Source organism: Rattus norvegicus, chromosome 3 (genome assembly GCF_021556685.1).
Source record: "Rattus norvegicus strain SHRSP/BbbUtx chromosome 3, alternate assembly SHRSP_T2T, whole genome shotgun sequence".
NCBI classification, from domain to species: domain Eukaryota; kingdom Metazoa; phylum Chordata; class Mammalia; order Rodentia; family Muridae; genus Rattus; species Rattus norvegicus.
Genome location: NC_141536.1, coordinates 109,314,486 through 109,333,316, shown reverse-complemented (window position 1 = coordinate 109,333,316; position 18,831 = coordinate 109,314,486). Strand labels below are relative to the sequence as shown.

The following is an 18,831-nucleotide window of genomic DNA, read 5'->3' as shown; positions in this document are numbered from 1 at the left end:
GAAGCCTTCTGCCAAGCTGTAGTTATATTCACATGAGAGGGTGGGACATTGGAGGGTCACTTAGCAGGAAGTATACCTTCTAAGGAAACTCAGTAGCTGTGTGTGGTGACTGAATGATCATGCTCATGGATAGGTGGCAGGAGACAGTGACTTGGGTTGGTAACACGGACTAATGGATAGAGGCTCTAGCCAGAGGTTAAAGACCTGAGACCAATCTCCAGATTCCACAAGGTGGCAGGACAGACCTGACTTCTCACATTGCAATTCTATGATTGTTCATTCTGGCCTGCATACTTGGACAGACAAACACACACACACACACACACACACACACACACACACACACACACACACACACACGGTAAAATAAATTAATTATTTTAAAGCTACTCTTGGGCTAGAGAGACGGCTCAGTCAGTCACCAAAACCCTGGATTCGATCCCCAAAACCCACACAGAGTGTAACAAAGGATTGGCTATCTTGATGTCTTCCGTGCCCTCTAGCCTATTGATGATGACCCAATCTGCCAAGGGTTCTTGGACACCCAGCCTCTCCGTGACCTGTGGCTGTCCAGTGATCAGAGGCTGTTCTAGGTAACTCTGTGAATGCACTGCTGTCGATGGCACTGCTTCTGCCACTCCCTACACCTGGGTTCTTCAGCAAGGGACCAGCACCAGATCAAAAGTCCATCAGACTTTAACACTTTTGTTTTGTTATTTCTGAAACTCACCACATAGACCAATCTAGCCTCAAACTCACAGAGATCCAAGGCATTTGTCACCTACACATGGCCCCTTACTGAGGAGCTGAATTCAAGAGAGGTGAGTGTGCCAGAGTGACTGTTGAGTAGCCCTGGTGAGAGCCCCTTATCCATTTCTGTTCAGAGAAATCCTCTCAGGGTCTAACTCAGCTTCTTACAGGGTGATTCATTTAGATGGTCCAAAACTATTTTAAAGGGTTCTATATAAACTCGAAGTGCAGGTGACTGGCACTAAATGAGAATGCCAAATCAAAAGGGCCTTTTAAAGAATGGGCATTCCTTGGGATTTTACATGTTGGGTTACAAGATGGCTCCCTGGTTAAGTGTGTACTGCTCCTGCAGCAGACAGGAGTGCAGTCTCCAGCCCCCATGTTGGGTGTCTCAGGACCAATGTAACTCCAGGTGCAGGTGGCCCCCACCTCAGGTTTCCTCTGATATCTGAATTCACATGCACAAACCCGCACAGAGACACACACATGCACACAATTTTTTTTTAAAAAAATACCTTTAAAAAACACTTTATCACAGAAATCTTTTTATTACTGTATGAAAACGAAGAGTTAAGTATACAATCTTTAGCAATAAAAAATATGTTATCATTAAGTATTCACAAGTGTTTCCCATATAACTTTAGAAATATATTCCCTCACCTCTATCCCTGCCTGAGGACATGGCCTCTACTCTATCACTTCTGTGAAAGACTTCAGGGTTCAGGCCAGGCTTGCCTTCGATCTGAGGCAATCCCCTTAGCTCTGAGCTTCAGGTAAGCGACCACAGGGGTGTGCCACCATCCCCAAGTTAAATCTAAGCATCTACTTGGATTTCCCCACTCTCCCCACTCTGGCCCTGGCCAGGGGTTGAATCTCCATCCTAGAACTTACCACACATATATTTCCCCCTTAGCTACATTCCCACCATACTTTGGCTCAGGAGGGTCTATAATGAATTTCACATCTGCTATGCGGCACGCCAGTGGAAAGGTGGGTGCTGGTTTTTATACAGAGCCACAGTGAGATCAGGACTTTCATTTTGTGGAGTTTAGTGCGGTTCTCAGAGAATGGGAAGCCTAAGTACATGAACATGTATTTGGTAATACGAATCTGTTCTATAAGAACTGTCACGGAATGGCCCCACCAGCCTCAGGCACACACAGTGCTGGTATAGAGGTAACAGCATTTAGCAAGATTCCTGAGGCTGGACTCCTTGTCTTCCCGGGGCCTGAGAAAGAAGCCATGTTGGTGCCGTTCAGCCAAGTACTGAAACAATAAAACAGATACACATGAGTCAGACACAAACAAGGCAGCACAATATATCAACAAGTTTTCCTAGTAGCAGAGAGCAAACCCACTGTGAGAAGATGTGTTGTCATAACCAGTGAAATGAGATCCAACTGAAGACTTGGGAGAGAAAGATCCCAATGTTAACTTCTTACTCGTTTGAAAAACGATTGTCCCTAATGTTGATTTGACCAGTCAATAGCATAGATTTAACACTGGAATGGTTAATGCTCATTATCAATAATTGATAGATCTCCTTAAAAATGACTCTAGGGATGCCTGTGAGGGGTTATCTTGATAGGTCAGACTGTGTGAGCTCATTTTAATTAGGTGAATTGAAGTGGGAAGACCCACTCCCTAGGCTTGGATCCTGGATGCTGGGCACCAACATCACTCTTCAGCTGCCTTAAGCTCCTGTCACCAAGCTCTTCCCCACAGGACAGCTGTACTCTCAGACTATGAGTACAATAATTCCCTTCTCTCTTTATATGCCTTTTTCCATGGTACTTGATCACAGCAAAGGGGAAAGACACCCAGTGAAAACAAACACTTCCTCTTCTACCACACAGATAGATGCACTGAGAAAGATGCTGTGTGAAGAAGAGCCCTGCTAGTCCTGAGCAAGACAAGCCATTGCCTCCCCAGAGACCTTTGAAAGCCACAGGAATTCACAGCAAGAAAGCAGAGGTAGCTCAGCCATCCTTCCTAGCTCCTGAGGGAATAAGGTTAGGCTAAGACGTTCACCTATACCCTGTGTAAGAAGCTGCATCAGTGGCTAAGGACAACCTTCTAGATAGTGTGTCCGGACTGTACATTAGTCATCAAGGGTCAAAGCAACGAACTCTCCGTGACCCTCTGAGGACTCTTTCATGAGGGATTTACTGTCCCACAGTCTTCATTTCTCTGCTTTTCACGAAAAATGAGCCCTTCAAGCTACGAGGTGACACATGCCTATATGCCCAGCACTTGGGAGTGGGGAGGCAAGAAGATCAGAAATTCAAGCTCAACCTCAACCACATAGTGACTCTGAGGTCAGCCTGGGCTACAAAACACCCTGTCTCAGAAAAACAGGAAGGAAGGAGGTGGGGAGGGAAGAGGGGGAATCATCTTTCTAATTTGGTTCTCTGCCAAGTTCTTGATTCTCCAGAGATTAGATATCTAAACAGAAGACTCCAGGGTACTTACCATCCCCACAAAGATGTTTCCTGCCACAGCCAGGGTCTCTGCAGCTGTGGTACCCATGGTGATTTGCAGGAGCCAGGTATTCTACAAGAACCCAGACACATTAATCTTCAACATTAGTAGGAGTCTTGGATAGTGTCCAGCAAAACCCCTCACCGCTATTCCATTGAGTGGTAAAGAAACTCAGGCCGGGAGAAAGAGTATGGCCCAGAGTAACAGAAGAAGTTGCAAACATTAGCCAGGCAGAACTCAGGCCTTGGGGTTTCTAGAACAAGCAAAGTCAGCCCAGTATGAAAGAACTTTTTACCATGTTCTGCCTCCAGACCATCTCAGGCCTGGGTAACCATTTGATACCAGGAGGCTTCAGAGAGATGGACTTTTCAAATTGGTTCTGTTTCTCCACATCCCACGTATGAACTTTCTCCCCTAAAGTAAGTATGAATTCATCCATTCCCCTGACAGATTCAGGTTGAAGGTCTTTTCATGTAAACCAAATGCCTTACCTTCTGGATCACCCACTGCACAAGGCCCAGGTAGTAGAGAATAGACATCACAAATCCGAAGAAAATAATGATTGGGAGAGACTGCAACAAGAATGGAGGCAGTGTGTGAGACACTATAGTGAGTGTGCGGTGTGGGGCACACATAATCCCCGGCTCTCTTCGAAGCCCTGCCCTTCACTGACATTGTCATGCCTGCTCACAAATAGGTATTACCTGAAAAGCAAAAACACTTTGGACCAGTGTGTCACCAAAACAAAATTGGATCCTTGTAGGGTATATGCCAGGAAAATATGAAGTGGAAAGAAACGGATTGAGATTTAGGATAGGCGGGACACAGAGGAAGATGGGATATGACTCAGGTGTGACCACCTGTGAGCCATGTCCCAAAATTGGTCATGAAATGACAGACTCAGCCAATCAACTTCTCTTCAGTTACATTCTCACCTCACCCCTTCTTCTTTCTCTCGTTACCCGATTCTGTGTACTGCCTGAACCTTATTACTCTCTACCCAACTGGATTCCGTATTCTCACCAGAACCCCATTACTCTTTCTCTTTACCCGACCAGATTCTGCCACAGCATCATTAAGGCATAGTCCCAAAGCCTCCTGCTTCCTCAAATCCACATTCTCTGAGGTTTCCAGTGAAGAAACATCTGACATCCAATTCCCTGTACCTGGATCTGATCTCCCAGCCATTGAAATGCATTAAATCCAGGTTCAGTTCTGATGACCAAAGTCCCAAAGACGAACTGAAGGCCCAGGCCCCAAAACACTGTCCTCCAGCTCACCTGAGACCAAAAAGAAAATATTCCATGCATGAGTTACAGACTTTGCTCAGCCATTGCCTAATTCAACCATGTCCTGGGAGTGGTGCTAAGGGAGGGTGTGAACAGTCTGGGGTAATGTAGCTATGCTGGCTAGTTTTATGTTAACTTGACACAAACTAAAGTCATTTAAGGGGAAGGAACCTCAGTTGAGAAATGCCTCCATGAGACTGGGCTGGTGACAAGACTTGTAACATTTTCTTAATTCGTGATTAATGGAGAGAACCCAGACCATTGAAGGTGGTTCCATCCCTGGGCTGGTTGGTGGTCCTGGGTTCTATAAGAAAGCAGGCTGAGCAAGCCATGTTGAGTAAGTCACTAAGCAGCGCCCCTCTGTTGCATCTACATCTGCCCCTGCATCCAGGTTCCTGCTCTGTTTGAGTTTATGTTCTGACTTCCTTCAATGATGAAGTGCCATAGTTATGGTTTCATTGCCATAACGCAGGCAGCTCTTATAAAGGACATGCTGACAAGTTGGCTCACTGTGAAGCTGCTTCTCTTCCTTCAGATATGTAAAGCCCCTCAGATAATTCACATTGCATCCTTATTTTTTGCATAGTTGAAATATTATAGATTTTCAAAGTCATGTCTTTAGGGTTTTTTCACATAGCCTTAAGGGCTGTCCTAAAGGTCTCAGTGTTTACAATTTTACTGAGACATAGCCCCACCATAGACTCCCAGACTCCTGCTGTTTTTAACCATCATGGAGTCATTAATGTTAACAAGGAGGACATACCTCAGGAGGGAAGAGACTTCCACTGCTAGTACTCAGTCCAGAAATATGTACATTATTATACAATCAAGCCTTATGCCCACAGCAGACATTGAGACTCCTGCAGGCTCACATCAGGGGCCCTATCCCAGGGGCAGGAACAATGTCACTCTGTCCCCTCCAAGGCCATGTGGGCTGGGTATGTGTCCATACTAATTTTAAAAACAAGTTACACAGTAGTTATGACACACACATACAAATGACTTCCGCAAACAACATTTTTGCTCAGTGCCACCTGATTCTCTGTGATACTCTATTTTTCTTTCCTTCTTTATCTTCTATTCTATTTATCTTTAGTGCTGACTGGCTTCATAATTATCAAAGTAACAATGAATAAGCCAAATGTGTCTAAAAGCTTTCAAATTTGCATAGGAATAAACCTGTTAGAAGAAGATTCCAGGAAATGTTGCTTAGCTCTGTCTTTGCCATGTATACCTGACATGAGAACTTTGTAATTTCGACGTAGCCCTTGCTTGTGTTTCTATGCCCAACCTAAGTACCCCAAACTCACCGCACTGTGGTGTTTGGAGCAGGCAAAGAGAATGAGGAGGAACATGCAGATTCCCACAAAGGAGATCAGCTGCTCTGGCCTTTGAGCTGTGTCCAGAGCCAGCCAGAGAATAAGGCCGACAACAGCGGCTCCCATGAACACCCTGGAGGAGGGATGACGAAGCTCAGTCACAGACTCAGGCAATGAGCAACAGAGAACTCCCTTAGTCGGAGGCTCAGTGAGAGAACACAAGGGCTCATTCACTACACAGAGATGAACCTTGAGAATCCTCTGGTAGCTCCCTATCTTCTGCTCCCCAATTTACATGAATAAGTGTCTAATCAGAGACTACAAACCACATAACGTCTCATTTCTCATACAGACATATCATTGAAATGTGATATGCAGACTCATCCATGAAGGTGCTTCCAGTGACCAATAAAATACTGAAAACAGAAGACAATATTGAGCTGGTCCCGTACGGACTGCTGCTCCTTTTTTGACCACTCCAAATGTTGGAATCAAATACATCATCTATGGACTTACAGCCTTTACTACATAGACTAGAGGCTGGAAATGTAGCTCAGCAGAGCACTTGCCTAGAATGTACAATGGGTCTAATCCCTAGCCTACCAAAATGAATAAGGAGACAGTCATGGAGTGCAAACCTTAGGAAGGCAGGAGGAATGTGATTGCAAGATTGGGGATCGGAGAACTGCCTGAGCAGCTGAGAACACTTATACTTGTGGTGGACTCAGGTTCAATTTCCAGCACCAACATGGTGGCTCACCAACCACCTGTAACACAGGTCACAAGGGATCTGATCCCTGCTTCTGAACACAGTGGTCACCAGCCATGCATGTGGCACACACACATACATGCAGACAAAACACTCATACACATAAAATTGAAAATGAGTTCATTTACGCTTATGAGCAAGTTTCTCCTAGACTCTAAGAGTGTCTCTCGACCTGTGGGTCAAGTCCCCTTTAGAGGTTTTATGTCAAATATTGTACATAACAGATATTTACATTATGATAACACTAATGTTATTACAATGCATAACTGCCAACATTACAACTAGATAGCGATGAGCCATTTTCTGGTTGGAGGGTCACCACAGCATGGGGAAGTACACTAAAAGGTCACAGCATTAGGAAGGTTGAGAACCACTGCTCTAAGGGGCTGTAAAGATGAAACCACATAGAGGGATTGGGAGGACTGGAGGGAAAGGGGCTAACACAGGGCAGGGAGAGGCCACCTGGCTAATAGGTTGGTGTAAGTGCGAGCATCTGCTCTGACCACTCCACTGAGGAGAAGCATGGCTTTTCTCACTTCTGTCATGGCCGCTTGGGATTTCAGACTGAACTTCCTCCCTGATACGGAGTCCCATCTGCACCAGCAATGCTGACCCAAGTCTATGAGAAACTGGAGTGGGGCTCAAAGGCCTGTTGCTCTGTGTTCTCTGCACTTGCCTTGGTATAAGGTGAGAGCCTGCCCACTCAGGAGCTGTCAAAAGGGAACATACTAAAGAGATGGCTTTGATGCTCAGCCACCTCTTGTCCAAGTAGAGGCTTCCCTGGTATGGACAAGGCCATGGGCTCAATCCCAGCACTCCGTGAACTAAGTACATGTGTAATTCTGGTACTGAAGAGGTGGAGTCAGGAGGATCAGAAGTCCAAAAACATCCTTTGCTACATCCTTGATATGTATATAAATCCTTTATATGTAGATAAAGAGTTCTGGGACCAGCATGGGCAAGAGACCTTGTTTCATGATAAAGAAAAGAAAAAGAAAGGGAGGTAAAAGGAGACAAGAAGAAGGCTTTGACCTCATCAGTGAGTTAATCCACGGACACGTTCACAGTTAAAAGGATTCTTAGGAGTCAGTGAAAGCTCTAGGAGCTGAGACCCAACTGGTGGAAGTCAATCACAGGGCAACCCTTGAAGGTTACACCTTGTGCTGATCTCTGCCCTACTGACACCCTTGCCTCCTGGCCTCCATGATGTGAACAGCTTTACTTCACCTGCTCACTTCCCACCATAATATTCTGCTCTATCACCAGCCAACATTGATGGGGCTAAGAGACCACAGCTAAACCTCTGAACCAGGGAGCCAGAAGAGCCTTTGCGCTGTTCTTAGGGATTTAGTGAACAGCAACAAAGTTGGCACACTTACCTCTTAAGCCAAAGTCTCAGGCGGGTGTTTTTCAAGGGCTTCAAGCATCTTATTGACTTTTTAGCAAAGAATTTTTTCAGAAAGTGGCAAGCCAGGATGAAGATGACAAGGCAGGTGATGACAAACAAGGCCAGTGCCCTCCGGAAGTTCAGGATGCAAGCTGCCAGGAGGTAGGCAGCATACGCTGTGAAGAGAAGGCGAAGGGTGGGAGTCAGGAAGGCTGAGCTTCCACACAGAAGGAGGCCATTCCTCTCTGCTCTGGGGAAGTCTCAACCCTTCCAGTTTAGCTGCTGCCCTCGCTCTTGCTCTCTCCCTTAGATGTGGTCCACAGCCACTGTCAGACTCTTTGGAAATCAGGCTTTTTATCTTTTTCTTCTTCTTTTTTACCCCAGCTGTGTGGAAATGACAATGATCAAACTTTGTCTTGAGTAAAGCCGTGTAGGGAGGCTGGCTCTAGGAGGGAAAGCCACATGAAGCTTTCCTCTGTGCCTCTGGATTCACCCAGAAGAATAACTTATGATCTCAGCATCCCTGCTGCACCTAATCAAAGCTCCGCACTCCACTGACAGCATACCATAAGCAAGGTTTTCTGTCTCTCAAAAATAATATCTAGCACTGATTTTAAGTACAACGCAGTAAATATGTTATGTAAAAGGCGTCTTTCATAAATACTACAGACATGTGCTCTGAATGAAATCTAAGCACTAAAAACAAGGTGAACCAAAATTTTTTTTTGTTAAAAATTTAAACCTGTCAAATAGTGTGCTTTTAAACTATAGCTTTTCTTTGGATTTTACTTATCCTTCTGGGTCTAAGACAATAAACTGTCTTCACCTACAGGCAGTTACGATCTGCACCTCACATAGCCTTTAGGTTAGTTTCTGAGTACTATTCATTTTCTCCCAGCAACAATCTTGACACAAGTGGACAACTGTAAAAATGCTCCTGTTTCCCCCCCCGTCCATGAATTCTCATGATCTCACCTAAACACAAGAGACCAAGCAGGATCTTTTTGAATAAACCAGCATGTCTTTGATAGAAACTTCTCGCCTTGGTGAAGGGCTGAAGAATCCTCCTGATGAGAAGACAAAATTTAAATGTGAGCATTACTTCATCCAGTGTGCAAGTCTTTGAACTTGATAGACCAGGCAAAGTTTGTTCTTAGTTAATAAGAAAATTAATCAGATGCAGATGTTCAATAGTTCTCCAGTAAGGTCCCCAAAGGTCAGCTTAAATTTTGTGCCTGTGCCTCAGGTCAGAAAGGCTGAGACAGCCTGGAGTAGCTACGTCATTGGTGATTTACTACCACAGAAGTGGATGGTGGTCTGTTTTCCTAAGGACAGGCATTACTTGGCTTCCATATTCCGCCTGTCCTTCTTAGAGGCTATTCTATCACAGCACCCTAAAACCACACAAACCTAGTACTTTGAGTAATTCTCCACACATTGGCAGGTAGGAGGGAAAACAGCACCAAGCTCAGTCTCTAGGTTGACAGGACTGAGAGAAGATGTTCAGCAAGAACTACTCAAGATTGCTTTGTGTGGTGTGTTTCATGTGTCTGGGCTCAAAGGACTCACAAATACTAACACCATTGACCCTCTAATGACCCCGGGGGTGGGTGCTGTTGCAATCTGAAAGCCAGGAAGCCAAGTAACTTTCCCAAGGTCACAGAGGTTGTCAGGAGAGCTCGTCTCTGAGTAGCCTAGCTTCTTAAACTCTCCTTCACCATCCCAGGAACACATTACCTGACCCCATCATCTGCCTTTGCCACTCCTAAGGAGCACACTGTACCTATATGTGCAAATAGATCCGACTCCCACACTCTTGGAAACTCCAAAGAAAGTGAGCCCAACTAGAAGTGACCTGTCTGAGACTGCGGTGCTAGGGTATTAGCTACATATGGTACCAGCAGCTAAATGGTCTGAGGTCTTGGACCACACAGTTTGGAGTCTATTGGTGCCCATCCCACCTATCTTGGGTTGAACCTGTTGTAACCATAAGTCCTACACCCTTCCTTCTTCAGTTCCACCTCTCTCCCCTTAACTTCTGCATGAAGTCGGACCCTGGGTTGCCTCAGCAGGGTGTACATTCTCAGATACAGGGAAGTAAAAGAGAGAGGGAAACTATCTGTATCACCCTTGGATTGTCTAAGCCCCTCACCTCAGAAGGACGTTTGGGATCTACAGGCCCCTGCCACCATCTGTGCTTAGTGGACAAGTAGGGAGTCAGAAAGTTTACAGTGTCGGCACTTGACAGCAGTGAAACTCTTATAACACTGGAGGAGGTTGTTCTTGCCAACTGAATATCATTCACAAAGCACTCATTTTGACCCGTAAGTTCCAGCTTTTAGCTTGCTCCTCCAGGTCCTCACTCCACCCTGCTTAGGTCCTGAGAGTTCAATCAGTGAGGACATACCACTGAACTCCAAACCCTTTGGCTTATCTAGTGGGTTTCCCTCATGGGACCTCACAAGACATCACAATACAGAAAGTTCCCATCTAAGCAGGGAGGGATTCTGGTCTGAGCACACTACCAGGTTCTCTTGCACTACACCCTTCTGATCTAGGGATAGATTGTGCTCCCTGATTCATGGAGCTAGGATCACAGGCAAGTGTAAGCCACTGGGTATGGCTTCTAGGTACTGAGTGTGGGATGTCTGAAAGAGCAGTGCATGTACTTAATTAACCACTGAGCCAACTCCCCAGCCACTCTTATTGTTTCTCTCTTAATTCTCTCTTTAGGTTAGTTTTGGGTTTTATTATATTATTTTCATATGCCTGTCATTATACTTTAATTGCACATAGTAGTCTCTTTATGAGTAAATTCTCTCTACTTTAAATATGCTACCTATCTCCTAATTCGCAAGGTGAAGCTGACTTGAAACTATATCCAATTAAGTACCTATTGTGCAAAGCCACTGCAAAAAAGAAAGGAATATACATGAGCCTAAGAGTCAATAGAAAGCACAGGCTTAGGGTTTCACCTCTTCACCGCAAACCAGCATTTCCTGGGAAGGTCAATGAGTACTCAGAAATTACCAAAACATTTGCAAAACTCATGAACAATGGAATCCTAGAATACCAGGTTAGAACTGAGTATTAAAAAGAAAACGATGATGGACTATACATCCAAAATAAAAAGAGGAAAGAACTCAACCTTTTAAACTAATCAAGCAGTCATAGAAGCACATACACAAGTGTCCGAGAGCTCTGCATCTTGCCTGGTCCAGCATCTTGCCAACAGTACCAAGCCCTTTACCCTACATAATGGTACAGTTTGAGGCTTAGTATCTGTGCTATAGCTAGACACTGAATTGAGAGGTTTAGCTCTTAGGTGAGTGAACACTGACACTTTGCCTCTACCTCCACGCATTTGTATGGAAGCTTCCGGTATTGACTAAAGACAACCTTCCTGCAGGCTTACTGGCTCCACCCACACATGATAGGTGGAAGTCAAATGGGCGAGCATGGTCAGAAGCTCTAGCTAAGCATGACTTTGGTGGTCACCACATCCAGCAGCAAACCAGCAGCAAAAGTGTCCATGAGTTCTCTTAGTCAAACTATCTGCCAGGTGTAGAAACTCTCCTAACTCAGGGACACAGAGCCCCGCATAACTGCTGGGATCTGGGGCTCTTCATTTAACTCTTAATTCGTTCAGGTCAAGCTGTGGAAAACGTGAGGCAGCTTTCAGACAATCCAGCATCTGTGAATGCAGACAGTGCAGCCTTGGCTGAGTCTTTATTACAGTGGCTTGAAGAAAGAAATAGAAGCAGGAACTGAAGAAGTCAATTCAGAATCAACTGGCGGTGTGAGAAAACAGTGAGGATTGCCCAGCACAGGTGTCTAGAAACTTTCAAGAGGTCTAAGGTCTTATTTTATACCCAATTAAATATCAGTTGGACACACTACTATGAAGCAAGAGGGGATGTGCTCTGGAATTGTAAAAATAAGTCACAGGCAAGAGATTTTGTCCGTTGTCACCCAGCATCTGAAATACGAGTTTCCACAGCCAAAATTATGTACACAACTGTGTTGTGCTAAATATTATTTGGGGGGTTTCTACCCCACCTTAAATCATTTAGTTCCCAAATAAAAGAACCATCCCGGGGTTGGGGATTTAGCTCAGTGGTAGAGCATTTGCCTAGGAATCACAAGGCCCTGGGTTTGGTCCCCAGCTCCAGAAAAAAAAAAAAAAGAACCATCCCTTCATATTTGTAATAAGCCTTAAATCAATAGAGCTGGGCAGATAACAAACCTCTATGCTATTTTATCTACTTCCCTGTCAATGACCTCGAGATATCACTTGCCATGTTCTCCCTGGGCTGCTCCTACTCCAACTGCCTGGCCTTCATGGCCATATGCTCACAATACTCCTACCCCATGATACCTTCCTTCTTCCTCCTCCTTCTTCCTCCCCAAGAGGCCTCCATGAGAGGAGATGGACCTTCAGCATATGGCCAAGAGAAACAGCCAGTAACAAGATACATATGGTTGGGATATAACTTAAAATAACTCCAAAGCCTACCCAATCTAGGCTTATAGCTGGTATATAAAATACCTGGATTGTGTGTCTTTAACACGTGCTAGCTGGACTGATTAATTCTTTTTACACAACTGGTTCTGAACTTAAGAACTGAATGAATAGGGGGGCAAAGTTTAGAACAGAGGCAGAAGGAACACCCATTCAGAGCCTGCCCCACATGTGGCCCATACATATACAGCCACCAAACTAGATAAGATGGATGAAGCAAAGAAGTGCAGGCTGACAGGAACGGGATGTAGATCTCTCCTGAGAGACACAGCCAGAATACAGCAAATACATAGGCAATGCCATCATTAAACCACTGAACTGAGAATGGGACCCCCGTTGAAGGAATCTTAGAAAGGACTGAAAGAGCTTGAAGGGGCTTGAGACACCATATGAACAACAATGCCAACCAATCAGAGCTTCCAGGGACTAAGTCACTACCCAAAGACTATACATGGACTGACCCTGGACTCCAACTGCATATGTAGCAATGAATAGCCTAGTAAGAGCACCAGTGGAAGGGGAAGCCCTTGGTCCTGCCAAGACTGAACCCCAAATGAACGTGATTGTTAGGGAGAGGGCAGTAATGGGGGGAGGATGGGGAGGGGAAGACCTATAGAGAAGGGGAGGGAAGGGACTAGGGGGATGTTGGCCTGGGAATAACAATCAAAATGTAAATAAGAAACATTCAAGTCGGGTTGGGGATTTAACTCAGTGGTAGAGCGCTTGCCTAACAAGCGCAAGGCCCTGGGTTCGGTCCCCAGCTCTGAAAAAAAGAAAAAAGAAAAAAAAAACACTCAAGTTAATAAAGATAGAAGAAGAAAAAAAGAACCAAATGATATTGTTGCATAGGAAACAGAAATTTACAAAGCTGTCCAAAGGAGAATGTCAACTGAATCTCAAACACAAACAGAGGCTAATAACCAGTGGGTAAAGCCAAGAAAAACTGAGCCAGGGTAAAGTCTATCAGGGAAGGCCAGCATGTTTAAATCAGAGGTGATAGCTATAAGGAACTGGAGAAGCTGGAGATAACAAGTTCTAAAGGTTCTGAGTCCAAATTCAATGAGAAAAGACCTAAACCAATGAGACAAGACCTAAACCAGAACATAGTCACTACTGAGTCTTAGTAGATGTGTTGTCTGGTAGAGGACTTTCTGTCCCAAAATACCCATATCCTTGCTTGATACAGTCCTCACAGAAGATAGCAAATGTCTGATCTTTACCATGCTATGAAGAAGCAAGGCCAAAAGTCTTTAAAAAACAAAGTACTGGGCTAGAGAGATGGCTTAGTGGTTAAGAGCACTGACTGCTCTTCCACAGGTCCTGAGTTCAAATTCCAGCAACCACATGGTGTCTCACAACTATCTGTAATGAGATATGAGGCCCTCTTCTGATGTGTCTGAAGACAACTACAGTGTACTCATATAATAAATAAATAAATCTTTAAAAAACAAAGTACCAAGCAAGCTAGGTGCACGCCCAGTTGAGCCTATAAGAGTTTTGAGGCCAGCCTGGGTGACAGAATAAGAGTGCCTCAATAGGTAGATAGATAGATAGATAGATAGATAGATAGATAGATAGATAGAGGATGGGTGGGTGGGTGGATGGATGGATGGATGGATAGATGGATAGATAGATAGATGTTGAGGTAAAACGGGTACCATCTGTTTCTGTAAAATTTAAAAAAAAATGCTTTCTTTTAATTCGCACTAGATCCAACACTGTAGTGCCCCATGACATCTGTTTGATATTTTCATCTCAGTCAGCAAAGCATCTCACCCGCCGAGGGCTACTCTCTGAGCCTGGCAACAATCTCTCTACACAGCTAGTTCCCAAGGCAGGTTGCCACCATGCAAGACATATACATCTCAATTCTGTAGCAGCCCAGTGTCTACAGCCACCAAACACTCTCTTGAATTAAATTAAATCACCACATAAAGGAACACACAACACAATAATCTCTGATCCAATTCATAAGAGATAATTGCTCACTTAAATAAGATATCATTTGCTCATCTAGACATACAAAGCCCTGTACACATCCATCCCTTAAGAATAATCATAACAACCTGTAGATGTGTAGAGAGAAATCTTAACATCTGCTGCCATGTTCTCTCGGCTGCTTCTCCACCACTCCACTCTCCTCCTCCTCCCAAAAACTTTTCTCCTGCCCATCCTTCCTTCTCAATGACAGGTCTGGTTCTATCTTGTACTTGGCATCACCTGCATAATGACATCATCCTACAGATAGATGATAGATAGATAGATAGACAGACAGATGATAGATTGATATATATAGATAGATACATAGATAGATAGATAGATAGATAGATAGATGATAGATAGATAATAGATAGATAGATAGATAGATAGATAGATAGATAGATAGAACATAGATACAAAGACACATAGATAGATAGATGGATGAATAGATACATAGATACATAGATACATAGATACATAGATACATAGATACATAGATAAGTGCATAGATAGATAGATACATACATACATCAATATATACATAGATATACACAAAAATACATGGACACATAAATACTAGATACATAGATACATAGACATAGATATACAGATATATAGATACAAAAATAAGTAGATGAATAGGCAGACATGAAGAACCTATACAGTGAGTTTTCCAACCTACCCTCATCTTCTTCCTCCAGAACTCCTCTCTCTTCAAGTTGCATTTGTTCTGACAAACAGTGGAGATTTCCAAGGGAAGATGTTCTATCTCATGACTATGCTCCATGCACATCTCAGGCTGGGCCCTTGTGTTTATTTCTTTTGCAAGGAAAATTATAGGTGCTATTTGAATAACCAAGGAACAAACTAATGAGGGTATAAGTCCTGCACCTACCACAATGGATGACAGGTAAGTCGTGCTCAGAAGGAAAGGAGAGTAAGCCTGAGTGGGAAATCTGAAGCACTACTAGAATTTAAAGAGTTCAAGCGCTGGAGGACCATCACTCCTGCTGTGTGTAATGGTGGAGGTCTCAGAGCAGCACATTAGTGTGCCAATTGGTAACCATCCTTGGTAGGTGAGCAAAAATATCTATAACATTCTTGTCTAAATTATGCTTAAAGAGGAAAAATAACTTGGGGGAATGAAAGAGCATCTTACGATACTTCCCAGATTATTCTCACACTCAATAAGAACAGAACTCATCTTCCTGTATCTGCCTTCAAGGTCCAGAGAAGACAGGTGTGTACAGCATGAACTTCCACTCATGTATTTAACAGCAAGAATATAATCCCCGCCCTCAGGAGTTTGAGGCAAGAGAATATCTGTAAATCCAAGGACACCCTAGCTTATACAGTGAATACCAAGTCAGCAGTAACTACATAGTAACACTCTATCACAAAGCAAACAGAAGAAAGAAAAAGAAGAGAGGGAAAAAAGAGCCAAAACCAAACAAGCAAACCAAAACAAACAAACCAGGACATTCCTGGGCAGAGTTCTGCTATGGCTCCAAGCAAACTTCCATGGAATTTACATTATTGACTGTTAAACTGCTAACCAAAGGATGAAATGTTGTAATTACAAAAATGTACAAAGTCGACTGTTCATCTAGATAATTATACATAGTAGTGCTCAGTAAATGTTAGCCATATACTGTCATTACCACTGCTGTTGCTATTCTTTTCTGAATGTCATCCTGGCAGGCACTGATGGGCTTGTCTATGTCAAGGCCTTACACTAAGTTAATTCTATAAAATATACACACGTTCACATGGTAACATGCAGTGACCCTGGTCCTGCCTGTGAGTTAAGCAATCTGAGAATGAGTCGCTTCAATCTGTTCCCAGTCACCTTTCTTCCCTGCCCTCCCATCCCCCAGGGTTTTGTTGCTTACTCAGTTGAACTCTAGAACACCCTTACCTCCAGAGAGAGGAATGCCCCAAGCCATCCTTCAGGCTATGTCCCTGTGTCACTTCCTCCAGTGTTTTGCCTTGCTCAAGGTTTCCGACTTCCTAGAAGCACAGGTAAAGGTGAGATCAGCCATGCAACCAGGTGATCAAGAGCCTTGGAAAGCAGCCACACAGCAGCCCACCATACTGAAATACCATGAGCTCCAGGCCTGGGTTCTCCATGCCATTCTCCGATGTGTCCTGGGAAGCAGACTTTCTTCCCTCTGACTTCGCCATCTCCTGTTATCCTCTGCTGAAAAACAAACTCAAGCCTAAGGCTGGCCCATTTGTCACTCAGTCATGTGGGGCAAAGGAGACATTTTAAGGCCAGGTCCTCTCAGAAAACAAACCAAACCTCTCTAAGGAGTCTGATGCTTTCATTAAAAATAAGAACTGGAAAGATTGTGAACAGATTAATATAATAAAAAACAAAAGGTAGAATTTGATTTCTTGCTGTGAACGATTTTGGAAAAAGAGGTATTTCGGCAGGCAAGAAGTAAAGGACAGGGAGGAACTGGAAGGAATCCATGGGCCTCCCAGGGCCCCAAGACCTGGGTTAAAATATAACCCATTTAGTCCCTCAAATCAAGGGTCACATAGCAATGTTCTTTATCTGTTTCCTAAGCAGGCTCCACTGAGCTATGCTGAAAGGAACGAGAGAGAATAGAATACCTGAGGAAGCCCTGGGTGCCTAGTATTGCTGGGGGGAAACGGGAAAGATCAACAGACTGCTTTAGGAAGGTTCTCTAAGGAACAGAATTGATAGAGTGTGTATGAAGAGAGGGCTTCCAAGAATGACTTACAATGTGCTGGGTGGGTCCGCACAGCCCAGTCAGATAATGGCTGGAACCTGGCAGCTGCTCAGGTTACAAAGCCAGATGCCTCAGACTTCCAAATCTGGCGCCTTGAAGACTCCGGGAGAGCTGCTGATCTTCAGAACACACTGGATCCTGGAGAAACTGGAGTCTTATGTCATTGGGGATGGACAGCTGCAGCAGGGATTAATACTCTCACAAGCAGGAAGTGGAGGTTTCCCTTCAGCAAGACTTCTGTGCAGGGAACAGAACAGTTTCACCACAAGACTTCCTTTTATGTAGGTGGTTACCATTAAAAAGTGCCACCCACTATAGGGGAAGGGCTTCTTGAAAACATGTTTCTTAGTTGAGCTTAACATATACTTACCTCATTACCAGTGAAAATACACCATTTTTCCCAAAGAATAACTGACAAGCTCCCTGGAGGAATGCAGTCTTTAGTGTCTTATAGCTTAACTGTGACAATATAAATTTAAGAACATTTAATTACTGATATCATCTCAGTCATTACATTACTAGCTAGAGGAACAGAAATAATGAAATCACAGATATTTGCTTAATATATGCATCTCTTTAGTCAAGCATATTCTGAACAAAATTGGGATAGGAACACTCATGGCAATAATAATCTTCATTTCTATGACAGACCTTGTAGCCTTAGCTGGACTTATAACTATCTTCTACACCCGTTCCCTAGCCCCTCCACCCTCTGCTTCTTGGCCCTCAGGCACTCTTGGTCCTTTACCTGGAAAAGTGATCGATGCTTTCACTCTTGAAGGGTCTCAGTTAAGTATCATCCTACCTGGGTTGAGTTGTTGTAGTTTCCCATTGGCTTTAATCACAATGCAGATCCCTTGCGTTTGATATGCTCTTGCTTACCTCTATTGTGGGAAAAAGTCCAGTTTCCATTTGGTCTGGGTCAACCACCCCTCCTAACTCTATTGTTGCTTCCAGAGTGGCTACAGAGTAGTCTTAGCTTCCAGATCAGTGGAATGTCTCCTGTGCCTCCTGGCGGAATCAACCTCACTTCTGGAATCAAGACTTCTAGGCCAACAGAGCATAAACGTGTGGGAACACAAAACACAAGTTTGGCTACTGGCTCACTGCAGATGCTGATGAGGTACCATTTCCATTTCCACATCTCCATGCTGGACCTGCAAAGCCTGAGTAATGGAAGAAACCATATATTGCACACTGATTGGAGCATATCACACCTTCTGGAGAACCTCGGCATTCAAGACTGCTGCCAGCTGCCTGCCTATATAACTGCATCTTTTCAAGGTGGAACTGAAGATTAGTTCTTATTAGCATATATCAATTACATATAAAGGATGGAGTTCATTTTAGTATTCTCATATGTGTACATAATGTACTTTGATCCTATTCAGCCCCATTATCCTATTCTGTCTCCTCCACTCCCACTAATACTCCTTCTCTTCCAAACTAGCCACTCCTCTGCTTCCATGTCTCAATTTTATTGTAACAACCCAGTGGATTTCATTAGGGTTTCTTGACAGGGCCATGAGCACCTTGTCAATGGCTATACCTGAAAAAGAGGTGTCTCCTTCCCCT

General features: G+C 44.0%; 1 protein-coding gene across 4 annotated transcripts; it reads right to left on the bottom strand.

The window, feature by feature from the left end:
* Positions 1-1,278: 1,278 nt before the first annotated feature.
* On the bottom strand, positions 1,279-17,495 carry LOC120101644 (sodium/nucleoside cotransporter 2-like). Of its 4 annotated transcripts, none has more exons than XM_087654949.1 (10): positions 17,248-17,495; positions 16,601-16,697; positions 16,416-16,507; positions 8,971-9,062; positions 7,988-8,171; positions 5,831-5,972; positions 4,398-4,511; positions 3,723-3,803; positions 3,223-3,303; positions 1,279-2,016 (listed from the first exon to the last, which is right to left on the bottom strand). In XM_087654949.1, the coding sequence occupies exons 2-10, from the start codon at positions 16,679-16,681 to the stop codon at positions 1,900-1,902; spliced, it is 984 nt and encodes a 327-aa protein (XP_087511075.1). In that variant the 5' UTR covers positions 16,682-16,697; positions 17,248-17,495; the 3' UTR covers positions 1,279-1,899. The 4 variants fall into 4 exon arrangements, 2 of the variants coding, with proteins under 2 accessions (XP_087511075.1, XP_087511076.1); XM_087654950.1 differs by having other exon boundaries at positions 16,601-16,694; XR_015683751.1 differs by lacking the exon at positions 5,831-5,972.
* Positions 17,496-18,831: the final 1,336 nt, after the last annotated feature.

Bases quoted from the DNA above. Each gene is read 5' to 3' on its own strand.
- LOC120101644 (XM_087654949.1), bottom strand. From the start codon at position 16,681: ATGGCGAAGTCAGAGGGAAGAAAGTCTGCTTCCCAGGACACATCGGAG. The intron at 9,063-16,415 runs GTAAGGGTGTTC...TCTTCTCATCAG, and splicing joins GGGCATTCCTCTCTCTGGAG to GAGGATTCTTCAGCCCTTCA. The intron at 4,512-5,830 runs GTGAGTTTGGGG...TTTTGGTCTCAG, and splicing joins GCTCCAAACACCACAGTGCG to GTGAGCTGGAGGACAGTGTT.